The 15,194-nt window shown below is 41.4% G+C and overlaps 1 protein-coding gene across 1 annotated transcript; it reads left to right on the top strand.

Moving 5' to 3' along the window:
- Window positions 1-1,600: 1,600 nt before the first annotated feature.
- Window positions 1,601-13,967, top strand: DHRS7 (dehydrogenase/reductase 7). The gene is made up of 7 exons (XM_046647849.1): window positions 1,601-1,774; window positions 4,611-4,763; window positions 6,391-6,497; window positions 6,962-7,201; window positions 9,479-9,601; window positions 10,588-10,803; window positions 13,743-13,967. The coding sequence occupies exons 1-7, from the start codon at window positions 1,642-1,644 to the stop codon at window positions 13,785-13,787; spliced, it is 1,017 nt and encodes a 338-aa protein (XP_046503805.1). The 5' UTR covers window positions 1,601-1,641; the 3' UTR covers window positions 13,788-13,967.
- Window positions 13,968-15,194: the final 1,227 nt, after the last annotated feature.

Raw genomic sequence — 15,194 nt, 5'->3', positions numbered from 1 at the left:
CCATGTCCGCGCCCAGGATCTGAACCGGCAAAACCCTGGGCCCCCAAAGTGGAGTGCACGAACTTAACCACTCGGCCTTGGGGCCGGCCCCTGGGGTCTGGTTTAAATCATAGCTTGTAAATTAATAAATGGATGTATACAAATTTATTTACATAAGTTTCCACCAAGTACATAAACTGGAATGAATGAGACATTCATACTGGACCAAATCAGATTAAAAGACGAAGATGCATTTTTGAGACAGACATTCAGAGCTCACATAGACTTCTTCATCTCCAGGGCTGGACAGATGAGACATCATAAAAATCTTTGGGCCAGCTTTTCCCAGCCCCAGGCCTGCTGTCCCATCTCCAGGTACCCTAATTGCCATTTGCAGCTCTGCTCCCCTTTCCCCCTCCCCACAGCTGGAATTTCGGGCGGAGGATCCAGTTTCCCCTTGCACAGTACGGCCTGGCTTGGAACACTGAGTCTAACTCACCCTTCCGTTTCATAGAAGGGGAATCCCACTCAGGGGGAGCGCTTGAACAGTTCGTTTACTGTAGCCAGACCCAGTGTGGTATTTGTAAGCACCTTATTCTAAAAGTCATTTATCATAAGGGAAGTAAAACCCATACTGCAAAAGTGACAAGTTAATGAGGGCAACTCTTGAGCAATATTATTGCAAGTCGTGACTGGGTAAACAGCAAAGATCAAAGTTCAGTTCGCACACATCCTCCTCCAAGAACCATATCACAACAATTTCTGGTTTATCACAATTTAAACAGCCTTATCGTTTTCACCTGCAAGGGGAACTCCATAGGTGCAGAATATAGAAGTTTATAAACAAAGTCTCCGCCTTTCAGGTTGGAGCCTCAGAAATGATGATCATGATGGAAACAATAAACAATAATGATTAATACTAATAATTACAAAAGAAAGACTGAATATAATTACTGTGTATGAGTCTCTGCGCCCTCCAGACATCTTCTCATTTAGACCTCGCTACGTATTCTTTATGTGGACAAATAAGGAAATAATTTTTGGGTGTTGCCGAGGGCACAGCTACTGGACTCCAGCTGGGTCGGCTCAGGCCCCCAATCCGAGAGCCTAGAGCTATTGCTCATGGACCGTTTTGGCCAAAGATGCGCTTTCTCCTCCAGCCACGAGGCAAGGGTCATCTGCAACGCGCTTGACACGGGCCAATGCAACTCAGAGACTGGGTTAATTCCGTGGGGGTGGGGTTGGGCGGAAAGCAACGTGATCTTTTGTTTAGTTCATCTGGTTTAAAAAGCCAGATGAGGAGGAGAAGGGGCCGCGTTCACAGGTGGGAATATTTATGCTTTCCCTGTTGACACCACCAGAGCCTTGAAAACTGTTTGCCTTCAAAACAACCGTTATATAAACGTTCCTGGCATTACGAATCCTGTGGCCAATGTACCAACAGGAGTAGCGCCAAGTGAAAAAGTCACCCACGGCTTTTGTTCTCACCGCGACGCTTTATCAGGCGCACAAGCAGGCGAAGCGCGCAGTCTTTGCCAGGCTGGGCGGGCCTTTGCCCGGGCTGGGGCGGGGCGGGGCGGGGCGGCGGCCGGGCTGTCCCCGGCGCTGGCGCGAAGCCCGGACGCTCGCCGTCTTCATCGCGCGGAGTCGGACGCGGCCACGATGAGCGGCGAGTTGCTTCTCTGGCTGCTGGCGTTGTGTGTGCTGCTCACGGTCGTGGTGCAGCTGGTGCGCTTCCTGCGGGCCGACGGCGACCTGACCCTGCTGTGGGCCGAGTGGCAGGGGCGCCGCCCAGGTGAGGACGCAGCCGCCGCTCCCGCCGCAGCAGGAGGCCGGGCTCCGGGCGGTCGAGCTTTCGCGCCTCCGCGTCCCTGCCGGTGGCGTGGAGCTTCTGGGCGCGAGGCTGCGCCTCTCCTCGGGGCCGCGGGGTGGGCAGGCGCTTCTGCCCGTCGTCTCCTGTGCCGGCCGGCGCCCCGCTGTCTGCTTGCCGCGGTCGGAGAGCGCTGCGGTCGCCCGGGCGCCCTCGGGGCTCCAGTTCTTAACCGGGGAGTCCGCTGCCGCGTCGGGGGCAGCTACTTTGAGAAACAGGGCGTGTCCCCCTGCGTTTGTAAGGGAGGCTCCTATTGGGGACTGGAGCTCGGTTTTTCTACTTCCTGAACTTGTTTATCCTACACTTCTCACTCCTGAAGTTTTGATGTAAAATTTGAGGTAGTCTAGAGTTACCCACCTGCCTAGTCATTGGGGTAGAAGTATAACCCTGGAAAGAACTGCATCGGCGTTTGGCCTGGAGCCAGACCATTACTGGCATCCTAAGGGGCGTCCCGCCCATCCCCTTTTATCTGTGCCCCGCTTAATATGCGATGGTGGTTTACTGGACGCATTCTGTGTGCTGAGCAGCGTGCTCGGCCCTTTGCACACACACGTGACCTCCAACTTTTACAGTGACTCTTACAAAGTTATTAATCTTATTTTCCAGATAGGGAAACTAATGTTCAGAGAAACTCAGTGATTTGACCAAAAGCTAGCCTTTGGCTCCACGGGGGCGGCGGGGAAGTGGGGTTTCCCTGGACCGAGTGTCCTGTATGAAAATACCCAAATCATGTGAAGAGGTTTGCCTGGAAGTGGTAGCTAGTGTGCTGTCAAAGCCGGGCTGGGGAGGGAAGGGGAGCGAGATCGCTTCCAAGGGCTGAAGATTGGTTCTTGGGGACCCCAAAACCCTTAGATGGTACAGTGTTTTGTGTCCCTCCAAAGCCCAACCCTACCCGACAAAATCTTACTCCTGAGCGTTTCATTTCTCTCGTTGGGTTCTTTGTGTGTAAAATGTGCAGCACTGACATAATTGAGTTCTCGGAAAACAAACGATACACATGCGAGGTCAGTGCTACAAAACTCTGGTAAGTGGCTGGCTGTGATTGGCCCACTTTCTCTTGATCATTTGCTTCCATCTCAGCAGATATAATGCAGCTGCCTGTTGGCTGCTTTGTGTTTGATCCTTAGTGCTTTTGTGTTAACTTGGACTTTGAGAATCAACATAAAAGTTTATATTTTATTATTCTATAAAAGTTATTCAACCCATTAATTATGTCAAGAGCTGAAAAGAAAAAATATTGACAATATCTAGCAGCTAGTTAAAGTTTATGAAGCAAAAGTTGAAAGTTACAGTGACTAAAAATATTTTTAAGAAATTCATGTAATTTTTTCAGTTTTGCTGGAAAATAAGAGTTTTGAAGGATTTTTAATACATTTAATTACATTGCTATTATGTACCATATAATTTGCTAATTTGCACATGTAATTTGATACATTACAATTTAAGTAAATACATTACCTTAAAAGTTATTCAGCAGATAGTTATAAAGTTCAGTTAGATGTTAATAGTTTTAAATTTTAACTTAATTTTTAAATTTAGTCACTCATTTTTTACCTTTGAAGATTGGCACCTGAGCTAACATTTTTCTTCTTCTCCTCAAAGCCCCCCAGTACATAGTTGTATATTCTAGTTGTAGGTCCTTCTGGTTGTGGCATGTGGGACGCCACCTCAGTGTGGCCTGATGAGCAGTGCCATGTCCGTGCCCGGGATCCGAACTGGTGAAACCCTGGGCAGCCAAAGCAGAGCACGTGAACTTAACCACTCGGCCACGGGGCCGGCCCCTGGACTTAGCCACTCTTAAACTTGCATTGACTGAGGAGTAAACTTTATAGAACTCCTTTTATGTATGAAACACAGATAGCTGTAGAATATATAAACAGATATACTGTATATCTGTGGAATTAAAATTTCATGGGGGAGTTATCAGGAAAAAATGACTAAAAAGACTCCTGGGTGTGGAGATGGGGGCACTAATGAAAAAAAGTTAACGGAACATGGAGATCGACTCAGGTTCCCCAAACAGCTTAGACTGGAAAGATGGGCAGGCTCTATTAAGGTTAAAAAAAAAATCCTCCTTGTCTTTTCTATAGATTTATTATTTTTGTCACTTTGAAAAATAGACAAGTGGCGGGCCTGGCGGCGTAGTGGTCGAGTTCGTGCACTCCACTTTGGGGGCCCAGGGTTCCCTGGTCTGGATCCTGGGTGCGGACCTAGCACCACTGTCAAGCCATGCTGTGGCAGGCGTCCCACATATAAAGTAGAGGAAGGCTTCTTAGGTGTTTATTCACAGCTATTTGTGGGTCTTTGCTATATTCCACTCTCTCTGCCGGGCCCTGAGGCCAGCAACGGACAGGCAGACAAGCTCCCAGCCTTCAGGGAGATTACAGTCTAATAGGGTAAATTAATCTCTGTAAACCTCAGTTTCCTCTTTTATAAAATTGAGATAATTCCTATTTCATAAGGTTCTTGTGAGAGTTTTAATGAGGTAATGTGCTTAAGTGCAGAGGAAGCAATGAAAAATTGTTCCGCCATCATAATTTAACGTATACAGCTTGATGACTGAGAGGATAAGTATACACCTGCGAGACCATCACCATAACCAAGGCCGTAAACATAGGATATTTACATTTTTAAGCTCCACACATTAGGTCTTCATATTTAGTGATATTGTTTAAAACTATGTTGTTTTGGCTAATCTTTGATTTATGAGTGTAATGCATAGCTTATTTTCTTCCATCGATGCCCCCTCCTTTCTCAATAGAATGGGAGCTGACCGATATGGTGGTGTGGGTGACTGGAGCGTCAGGCGGGATTGGTGAGGAGCTGGCTTACCAGCTGTCTAAGCTGGGAGTTTCTCTTGTGCTGTCTGCCAGGAGAGTGCACGAGCTGGAGCGGGTGAAGAGAAGGTGCCTGGGTGAGTACTGAGTACACCTGCAGTAGCGGCATGCTTCCTGGAGGAGGGGCGTATACTGGGCAGTGCATCCTGGCTCCGCTTGTCCAAGGGCTTTGACCCGCTCCTCTGCCTTTTCTCTTCTCTTAATTAGCTGCCCTTTCCTCTTTCTGCCACCTTTCTACTTTTTTTTTTTGCACCGACTCTTCACATTAGGGAGTGACCACCAGTTCTCTCAAATGCTGATGGATTTTTAGTGGCCAAATGAATGTCGTATATTTTTGTCTTAGAGAAAGAACAGTTTGGTTCTTACGTATGACATACATGTATGTAGCCATAGAAATTTAATTAGGAAGGATCCTTATTCATTGCTAAAATGTCAGATATTAAAGTCATATGGGGATGGTATAAGATTTTTGTTATAAGGGATGAAAGGACAGAAATGGAATTAAGTTTAAAAAATGCAACTTGAGATAATATCTTTCATATGCATATAAAGAGCAACAATGTTAATTTTTTGTTTGGGTTTTGGTGTAGTTCCATGCACACTGAAAGCAGCTTCATGTAATGAAGTTATTATTTTTCATGGACACAGTATCTAAACTGAGATAATTTTGACTTTTTCAGCAGACCACTTTTTTGGTCATCTAACTATCATTCTTTAAAAGTCTTTCTTCACTTTGCTGATGGAACTAACCACCCAGAAATGAGAGTTAGTTGCCAAAGCCCCGAGGCCTCTTTCAGGACAGTGCTTTCAAAGACCTCTTGTGCTTTTGCGCTGGGTGGCTTCCTCTGGTAGCTGCTCCTCCTCTGTTGAAACTTGCAAGTCCTGCCTGGGCCACGATGAACCATGTCAGCACTTCTCAGGCCCAGGGAGGCTGATCGTTTTCCTTTTCTCTGCCAGATCATTGGTGCAAACTTTTGCGTTTCTTTTAAAACAGTTAATGTTTCAAAATTTACTCCTTTGCCCATGAAGGCTTTATACCTCTTATATTTTCTCTACTTGCTTGTTTTTCTTATTGGCATTACTTGTTGTATTTCAAGGTTAGAGTCTAAGAAAATTAGTTTCAATTGTTCTTTTCATGAACAGAAATAAAAAGGGTCATTATAGCCCAGTATATTTCTGGGTTTGGAATTTCAGGATTGTGTCCTTTTCCGTGTTTGCCTCCTGCAATCCTTAGCCTCTGGAAGGAAGCTTCTATGTGTCATATGACTGGAGAACTCTGAGCTTCTTACTGATTTTAAACGGAAATGGTTTTCAATGTGTGTAAAAGAGCACCTAAACTTTGTGAACCGATCATAAAACAAATGTACCTCTCTACTTCTAAAGACATTGCTCTAAAATTTTTGCTTTTTTTAGCTTGTAATATAATTGTGATTTCTTCTAGAGTCTGTTCCAATGTTAGATTGTTTATAAACAAGTGAAGAGAGCCACTCTACTTCCTGCGTACCAGCCAGCTTTTTGTCCAATAAGATGTTGCTACATCACCGCCAGTCTTCCTCTTGGTCACTGAGAGAAACTTCCACAGTGGCCTCTCAGTGTGTTGCCAACTCTGGTTTTAGGGTGGGTGTTAAACTTAATGAAAGTAGCAAGGAGCTTGATTGAACTATTGCACAACTTCCACACTAATTTTTAAGTGTCTTTCCTTAGAGAACGGCAACTTAAAAGAAAAAGATATACTTGTTTTGCCCCTTGACCTAACTGACAGGAGTTCCCATGAAATGGCTACCAAAGCAGTTCTCCAGGAGTTTGGTAAAGTGAGTAGCATTTTGAATTGCTAAGTCTTGCTTTAACATAGCTGCAAAAGAGATTTCCATCTGTGGTGCTATCGTTAAAAGGGCTTTAGGCAAATGGGTCTATGCACTGAGATCAAGGCCCATGAGTTGGGCCTCTTAATCTCTGAGTCTTTGGCTTTATGTAATTAGTACTTTTCATACCCAGCAAGGACTAATGCCTCCATGTAGAACAAATGAAGCTACAAATTCACTGCGCCTTTTGTTTTTATGACACGTTACTTTCCATAAAAAGCCACTTAAGATGGGAATTTAATTCCATATGTGAATTCTGGTTTTTATTTTGTCTTTTTATTGCTGACTTCTGGAAATACACCATTTTGTTCCATTGATTCCTCAAATTAATAATTTACCAACCGTCCCTAGGAATTGCATCAGTCCCTCTCCTGGTCATTCTAAAGTGCCCTCTTCTGGTTTTATTTAACTAGATCGACATTCTGGTCAACAATGGTGGAAGATCCCAGCGTTCTCTGGTTGTGGACGCCAGCCTGGATGTCTACAAGGAACTAATAGAGCTTAACTACTTAGGGACGGTGTCCTTGACAAAGTGTGTCCTGCCTCACATGATCGAGAGGAAGCAAGGAAAGATTGTTACTGTGAATAGCGTCCTGGGTATCATAGGTGCACCTCTTTCTAGTGGATATTGTGCCAGCAAACATGCTCTTCGGGTAAGGCTGCTCAAACTCGGCTCTGATAGAACTGACATAAATGTGTATATGGAGGATATATATGGCCATCATTGCAACAGGTCATTGGAACTGGAAGACAGAAAGAGAGACCCAAGGAGACCTTTGGTGGAGGACATCCCGGAAGATGCTAAAAAAGACTTGAGCCTCATGTGCTGCTGCCTAATTTGGCAAACATGTATTGAGCACCCACACTGTGCTGTGCTCTGCAGCTGATCCTGGGGATATAAGATGATAAAACATGGTTCCTGCCCTCAGGAAGTGTACAGTCTAGTCAGCATGTCACCCTTCACTTTAACCTCATTTCTACCACATCATCATGGCGAATTTGAGGTCTACTCCTCGTTTCTTTTACACACACTTCAGGATGTAGTTTTCTTTCCTATTTCTGTGACTTCTTTTTCCTGCCCCCTGGCTGATTAGCCCTGGGCTTCTAGCCTTGACTCTGTTTACCTTGGTTTCATTGGAAGAAGAAAATCAAGTCAAGGCAGAATCTAGGAGAAAAGCTTGATTTGGGTTGCATGACTTATAAGATGTGAATATTAAAAATGAATGCATTTTGAATGTTGACTTAAGAGTAGATGTGAAGAAATGTTACTAAATTATTACATGGAATAAATTAAATCATGAGGCCGAAGGAGACACATCATTTATAATTAATGCAATTGAAGGTCAGTTTAAGTAGAATGTTTCAGTATTGGAATGATGAACTGTAATAGCTGAATGGTCCTCACAGTTTCATGAAAATGATTCCTTAGGCCCATCCATCCTCTTTCTGCTGTGAAGAGCAGACAGTTGCAGAGAGTGATGAAACAGCATGCTACACTGATAGTTGCCTTGTATTTGGTAATGGCATTATCAGTCACTTCCTGCAGAGCAGTTGGGCAAGTCTCAGGCAGGCAGGTGAGGGAAGGCAGCCACCCAATCTGTTGGGCACCAAGTATCTTATAAGACATGTAGGATGCTTTCGATCAAACACAACATGAGTTGTCTGGCCTGCCCTCCAAGACCTACTGTTTTATTACTTGATTCAATCCTCTGATACAGTGCGGCAGGTTGAGACTAATTAGTTGTACCAGTAGCTGAACACTGAGATCCAGAGGCTCTTTTTGAAGAGCACATTTCCTTCCTGATTCCCAGCAAGCTATAGAGTGAACTTTGTCTCTCATTGAAAAGTTCACACACCGTACTACAGGCGATTTCAAACAAGTAGAGGTTTTACTGTCTGATGTATTGGCTTTCATGGTGTCCTCTCTCCTCTTGCTATAGAGGGGCAGAATGTTAGGGTATGGGAGTTCATTCATTTATGAGGCCTTTCTTCCTGTCCATCTGAGTCAGGCACTGTGTTAGGCTCTGACAGCATGAACCCTCATATGCCCTGTGTTTGACAGGGGTCAGCATTAAGGACTGGTAATTGTGTAATGCTGTTGGATCATAAATGAACATGCCCTGTGTTAGCTATTTAGGCTTTTCAATAGTTAACTCACCTTATAACAATGTAGTCTTGGAACATTTCCTAATTTAGGAAAAGAGATGAAGAGAAGTAGATGTTTACTCCCTATTTTGTTTGGAAATGGCCAGTATCTTTACGTCTGGAGGTCTAGACTTTTTTTTTATAAAAGTCATTGAGTAAGCAATCGTACTACATTTTTAACTAGCCATGTAGTCTTACTACCCAAAAAAGATAAATGTTTGCTAAAACTAATTGTTAAAATAATAATAGAAATTGAAAAAGTTGAATTATTCCTCTGATAGTTTCTGCTAAGTACTAATCCCCTTTTGCTCCACCTTGCCCCAACCTCGGCACTTTAGACCACATTGAGGGATAAAAAGAAACCCAACCTTAGTGATTCTCATTGGAAAACACGTACCCCTTTTGGAGTGGGGACGTGGGGACTAGTGTGAGGAGGGTGTATCGGGATCTCCAGGGGTAGTTTTTTACCTGTCCGGGGCTTGCCTTCCATAAAAACCATTGATGACGTGAACTGCCACTGCCAAAGGGGGTGAACCATCCATACCCGGAAAGAGCTGAGAATGCCTGTTCTAGATTGTTTTCAGTCTTACAGTTAAAAATGCCTAATAGGCTTCTACAATTATATTTCCTGTCCTGTACGCAGGCATTTCAGAACATATTTGATTAATGTGCTGCTATTATCCTTCATAAACAGTTGAAGAAAAGTAATTTCATGCTAATAGTAAACATGAGATGTGTGTCTGTATTTACTTTGTCTTTTTTTTTTTTTTTTTTTTTCCTGTTAGGGTTTTTTTAATGGCCTCCGAACTGAACTTGCCACATACCCAGGTATAATAATTTCTAACATTTGCCCAGGACCTGTGCAGTCAAATATTGTGCACAATGCCCTAACTGAAGAAGTCACAAAGGTAAAGCTTTCTAGTTGGGGAATAAGGTGAATGCTTTAGTAGTCATATATTGGTGTTGTATCACTGTGCCTCAGGGTTTTCACGTTAGAACTGCTTATGAATTGTTTACAAAATTTAACTCATGGCATTAGGAAAATTGTAAGGGTTAGCTGATCCTGCTTTGGCATCCAGTTTTAATAGAGGCTAGAGAAATTGCTACTATATGCTTAGAGGATTACTTTTACCTTGCTTATATGCTTATAAGCAATTATGTGGGCTACCAGTATTTTAAAAACCCAGTTTCTAGCAATTCACAAATTACAACAACATTGAAACGTTCTGTGTGGCTGAATTTTTTTATATTTTCACATTTTCTGGAGAGGCTCTAAGGTACATAGAATAAGCACTCTATTATAGGAATCAAGGGAGTTGGAATGTAGACCTAGTTACTACTAATGATCTGTGTGAGCACAGAGGAGTTACTGCCTCTCTGGGTCTTGGTTTATTTATTTATAGAGTGGTAGTGCATTAAATAGATTAGTCATAGCACATTTGTTCATTACTGAGGAACCACTTTTATCTTCTTCATCCATTTTGTCCCCATAGACTCCATGTTTTATAGAATTTCATTTGCTAAATCTATGTGTTAATAATTTGTTTAAAAATTTTTATTATTAAAGTGATATATAATTATCATTAAGTACATTAAAATGATGCAATGCTGATCAAAAACAAAGAACCTTCATCTTTTAGTTAGCCTGCACAGTCTTATTTGGTAAGTGTATGATTTTTGTTAGGCTTTTTGCAGGATTATAAATTAGCTTATAGACACCCAGTGTACTATACTACTATACCTATTAGTATCTACGGGGACTCCTAAGGGGCATGAGGTCACATTAAAGGAGTCACTCAACTAGATGACTTCTGCGTCTTTTCTAGCTTAACAGTTCTGTGAAATATCTTGGATAAATACTCAGCATTCACTTAATTTTTAAAAATTTCGTTAGGCCGTGGGCAATGGTGGCGACCAGTCCTATAAGATGGCAACCAGTCGTTGTGTGCGGCTGATGTTAGTCAGCATGGCCAATGATTTGAAGGAAGTCTGGATCGCAGATCAGCCTTTTTTGTCGATGACCTATCTGTGGCAGTACATGCCAACGTGGGCCTGGTGGATAACCAACAAAGTAGGCAAGAAAAGGATCGAGAACTTTAAGAGTGGTGTGGTAAGAACAATTTATACATTTAACGCATACCGATCTTGGAGGAAAGTATGACATTTTCTAGTGCTTAAAAACTTTTTTTTACTAACTCTCCACTAACCTCATGATATAAATACAAAAGATCTAAAAGTATTCTATCCCCCATGCATATCTGTTGGTTTACTATAAGTTACTACTCGTCTTAGAGAAAGAACTTTTCTGTAAGATAAAAATCAAAGATTGCCATTTTTTCTTCTGCGCTTACTGTTTGACCAGTGTATGTGCCAAAATGCTCTTTATCCACTGTTTCTCCCCACAAACTCCCACTCATCCTACAAGTCTCAGCTCCGTGTCACCTCCTTGGGTTGACACCTGGCCTCTCTCCCATTTCTCCCCAGGACTGGGTGCATCTCAGCCCGTGCTTACCTCTGTCACAGTACTTACCACGCTGTCAAAACAAGTTCACTTTCACTGTGTGGTTCCATTTCCTTTGACCTTGTTCCAGAAGCACTCTGCACATCTGAGATGTGCCTATGTCCATGTCTAAGAAATATGCTGATCACTCATCTTTCAGCACTTATTTATTTATTTTTTTGGTGAGGAAGATTCACCCTGAACTAACATCCGTTGCTAGTCTTTCTATTTTTTTGTGTGTGCTTGAGGAAGATTTACCCTGAGTTAACATCCATGCCAACCTTCCTCTGTTTTGTATGTGGGATGCCTCTACGGTATGGCTGACGAGTGGAGTAGGTCCCGCTGGGATCCGAACCCGTGAACCCCAGGCCACAAAAGTGGAGTGAGTGGAACTTTAACCACTCGGCCACAGAGCTGGCCCCATTCAGCACTTGTTCTTACAGAAAAGTGAGGAATATTATGAACTATTTCTGAGAAAATTGTGGCCACTGAAAGAATTTAATATATAAACAGCACAGGAGATGTAATGAGTAAAGCCAAAAATTATAAATATGATATACAAAGAAAGGTTATTTCTGTGGATGGTTTTATTGTTAAAGGATTTCTTTCAATGATTACTACCTTCTGTTAGAAATAAGTTAGTAGGGATTGACATATAGGGAGAATTATAAAATGGGATCATACCATATGTCTCATTACATAACCTACTACTACTTAAGCAGCCCACAAATTATTAGACATTTAATTTGTTCCCACTTTTTGCAGGTCAATGAAAATGAATTAGTGAAAAAAGCAAACAAAATGCTTAAAGACACTTAAAGGTTATAAAACTTCCATGATGCACTGACATGTCTAGAGCTTGAAAAATCATGAAAGGGGCTATTCATTTTCTACCAGCTTGTAATGTGCACCAGTTTGCTTTGGGCCAAATCATTTGCGAGTGTTTTGGTTATGCTGGGATTTGTTGATGTGGGAAATTCTAAAGGTAGAGCTTCATCAAAGATTACATCTGTGTTTTAAATTTGAAGGACAGCTGATATAGTGGTATCGTACCCAGTGATGGCTACAAGTTGAGAGGGAAAGGCCACCTTACTAGAGAGGTGACATAGTATCCTGGTTAAGAGGACAGAGCCTGGTGCCAGGCTACCTGGGTTGAAATCCCAGCTCTACCCCATACTCGTCCCATGACCTCAGACAAGTTACTTATATAAGTCAATCTCCCCATCTACAAAATGGTCATAGGATTGTTTTGGGGATTAAATGAGTTAATTTATGGAAAGCTCTTAAAACACACATTGGGGTGTTATGCTTATTAAGCATTAGTTGTTAATGCTTTTGTTTTGATGGTAGCAGGATATTCAGCTGATAGTAAATATTGAAGAGTTAAATAATATGGCAGAGAGAGAATGCATTATAGAAATAATTGTCTCAGAGGGGAAAGAAGGACCAGGGGATAGAGTTTCAGTCCTACTGTAGCAGTTGTCCTTTCAGGAATGCCCATAGGAAGGTTTTGTTTTCTTTACAGAATATAACTGTAAAATATAAACAATACTCAGTAAAATCTAGTATTTGATTACGTCTAGCTTTTTCTAAAAATGATGGCCTTCCTCTTTGCTACCACCATCTTTAATATACTGTTTATTATGTGGCCTTATTGCTTTATTACTTTTTTATGATAAACTGGGCATCCTTTCTTTTCCCAATACCATTTCTGAGATAGAATACCTCATTCTTTACACAAAACCGTAGAAACTTTAAAAAATTGTTCCTTCCTTTTTTCACTCAATTCTCTCCTCCCTGCTTCTTTCCTCCCCACCGTTATTTTTTATTGTATATATCTAGCTCCTTATTGAAATTTGTTTATAAGCGTCTAAGTTAAGAGAATGCCAATACAGTTTATCTCAAACTAAATGTACTTATTGATGATACTTGAATTTGTTTTTATCCTTTAGGCTAGGAACAGCATGTTTGGTACTTTGTTTTGATGAATCTTTATTATTTTTACGGATCAAGAACAATAGCTGCATTGAGTTTTGTGTTATAATTTGTTTTTGTCTTACTAGTACAAATTCTTGGAAGTGGTAAATGCATATCTTCCCAAATGAACTCTCACATTTTAGGGATTATCAAGTTGCCTTGTTTTACTCTTTAAGCAATATACTAAAAGTTCACAAATCACTTTAGAGTTATCTGTCAAATATTTCAATTCTAAATACTCTGACCTATTCTTTGTATTTATTAGAGCAAGTCAGTGTAGGTATGATATGCTGATCCAGAAGAGTAGTAATAGAGATTTCAACATTTATGAGATGACATGAGTGGATGCTAACTAACGATAGAGGAGATAGTGATGCTAAGCCCATTAGAGATATTTTTGTGTAGATCTAGAATTCTGGCTGTGTGTTTTTCTAATTTAACCATTTGCCCATATAAGGATTCTTAACAGTGAATCATAGTATTATAGCTCTTCAAAATAGAAGGAATTAATTTTCAAAAATTGGGGTAAATACAAGGAAAGACTGACTCATGCTACTGTTACTCTCTTATAGGAGGCAGATGCCTATTTTAAAAGCTGGAGGGCAAAACATGACTGAGGGAGTACTTGCATTTTTCAAGCCACTGGAGGCAGAAATGGAAAACATGAAAACAGCAATCTTCTTATGCACTGAAGAATAACTTGTGATTTTACTTCTTAATAGATACAACTTTCCTTTCAATGTGTAATAAATAAAAAATTGCTATGAATCTTGCAATAAAGATAGTAATACATACTACATTCTGGGATAAAGGAGCATTTTAACATACTCTAGCATATATGCTTAAAATCTAGGTTAGCAGAATGCTAATCAAAGAATGACAGTAATCCATTTAACATAAACGTATGGAAATTCATGAAGCAGAATGTTGAGTAAGGAACAGATATAAAAAGTATCTGAAATGGTCTTGCCTATAAGGTTGCTTACACTCTTAGAAGAGTTGACAAGTACAAATGACAGTAATTTGAAGCAGTAGGTAGGACTCATAGCAGCCATAATTTATTAAACACCTATTATATGCCATTTGTTGTGCTGAGGTGCTTTGTATTTGTTAATTCATTTCTTCCTCAAAACAACCCACTAAAGTAGGTGGTATTACCCGCCTTTATCGATGAAGAAAGAGTTGCCCAAAGCAAATAGGTGTTATTTTTCCCAAGGTCATAGAGCTAGGAAAGGGTACAGCCAGGATTAAACTCAGCTCAGGAAGACTCCATTGACAACTCCTTACTCTAGTTATTATAATTAATGTTACTTTAATCTTTAGGACCTTACATTAGAAAACATGCATAGGCCACAAGAGAAAAACAAAATATTCCTTGACTATCTACTATAAAGATGGGGTGTAATAGGAGAGGAAAAACATGGTTCTTATTTATAAGCAGTTCAAAGTTTAGCTATAGCCAAGGTAACATTCATAAAATAACTGTAGAAAGGTTGGTGGGGAGGGTGGAGGCCACCCTCCTTGGGAAAGGGGAAAGGTGATATGTGCTGGAGGTACACCATGGGGTACAGCAAGTAAAAGCAGTGGGATAAAGGCATACATATATCCTAGGAGCACAATGATAAGTGAAGAAAGTGAGTGATGAACTAGAACACAATTCTGTTTACAAACACTTTATGTGCAGAGAAGGTAGTGCTCACTTGGCAAGAAGACGTGCAATGAAAAGATACCCAGTGGACATCTTAGAATGGTTGCTTAGGATGGGGAGGGGAATGGGGGTGTAGTATGGGGATAAAATGTAATAAACGAGAGGGCTCTTACACGATCAGTGATAAAAATGGGAATTATGATTAACTGAACACTGCACCCAGGGCAAAAACAAGACAAATTGTTGGAACGATTCTAGAATGCTACAAAATAACATGTATGTCATGTGGCATGACACAGACTCGAAGTGCAAACAGGAGTTCAGAAAAGGGAGAGATTTGCAGATAGAATAGTGTGGAAGCCTTTCGTGGAGGAGT

The sequence above is a fragment of the Equus quagga genome, chromosome 20 (assembly GCF_021613505.1).
Source record: "Equus quagga isolate Etosha38 chromosome 20, UCLA_HA_Equagga_1.0, whole genome shotgun sequence".
Lineage (NCBI taxonomy): Eukaryota > Metazoa > Chordata > Mammalia > Perissodactyla > Equidae > Equus > Equus quagga.
Note: the sequence above shows the minus strand (reverse complement) of the source record. Positions and strands in the feature narration are given on the sequence as shown.

Coding starts and splice junctions, on each gene's coding strand:
- DHRS7 (XM_046647849.1), top strand. CDS start 1,642: ATGAGCGGCGAGTTGCTTCTCTGGCTGCTGGCGTTGTGTGTGCTGCTC. Junction 4,764..6,390: donor GGTGAAGAGAAGGTGCCTGG/GTGAGTACTGAG, acceptor GTCTTTCCTTAG/AGAACGGCAACTTAAAAGAA. Junction 9,602..10,587: donor TAACTGAAGAAGTCACAAAG/GTAAAGCTTTCT, acceptor AAATTTCGTTAG/GCCGTGGGCAATGGTGGCGA.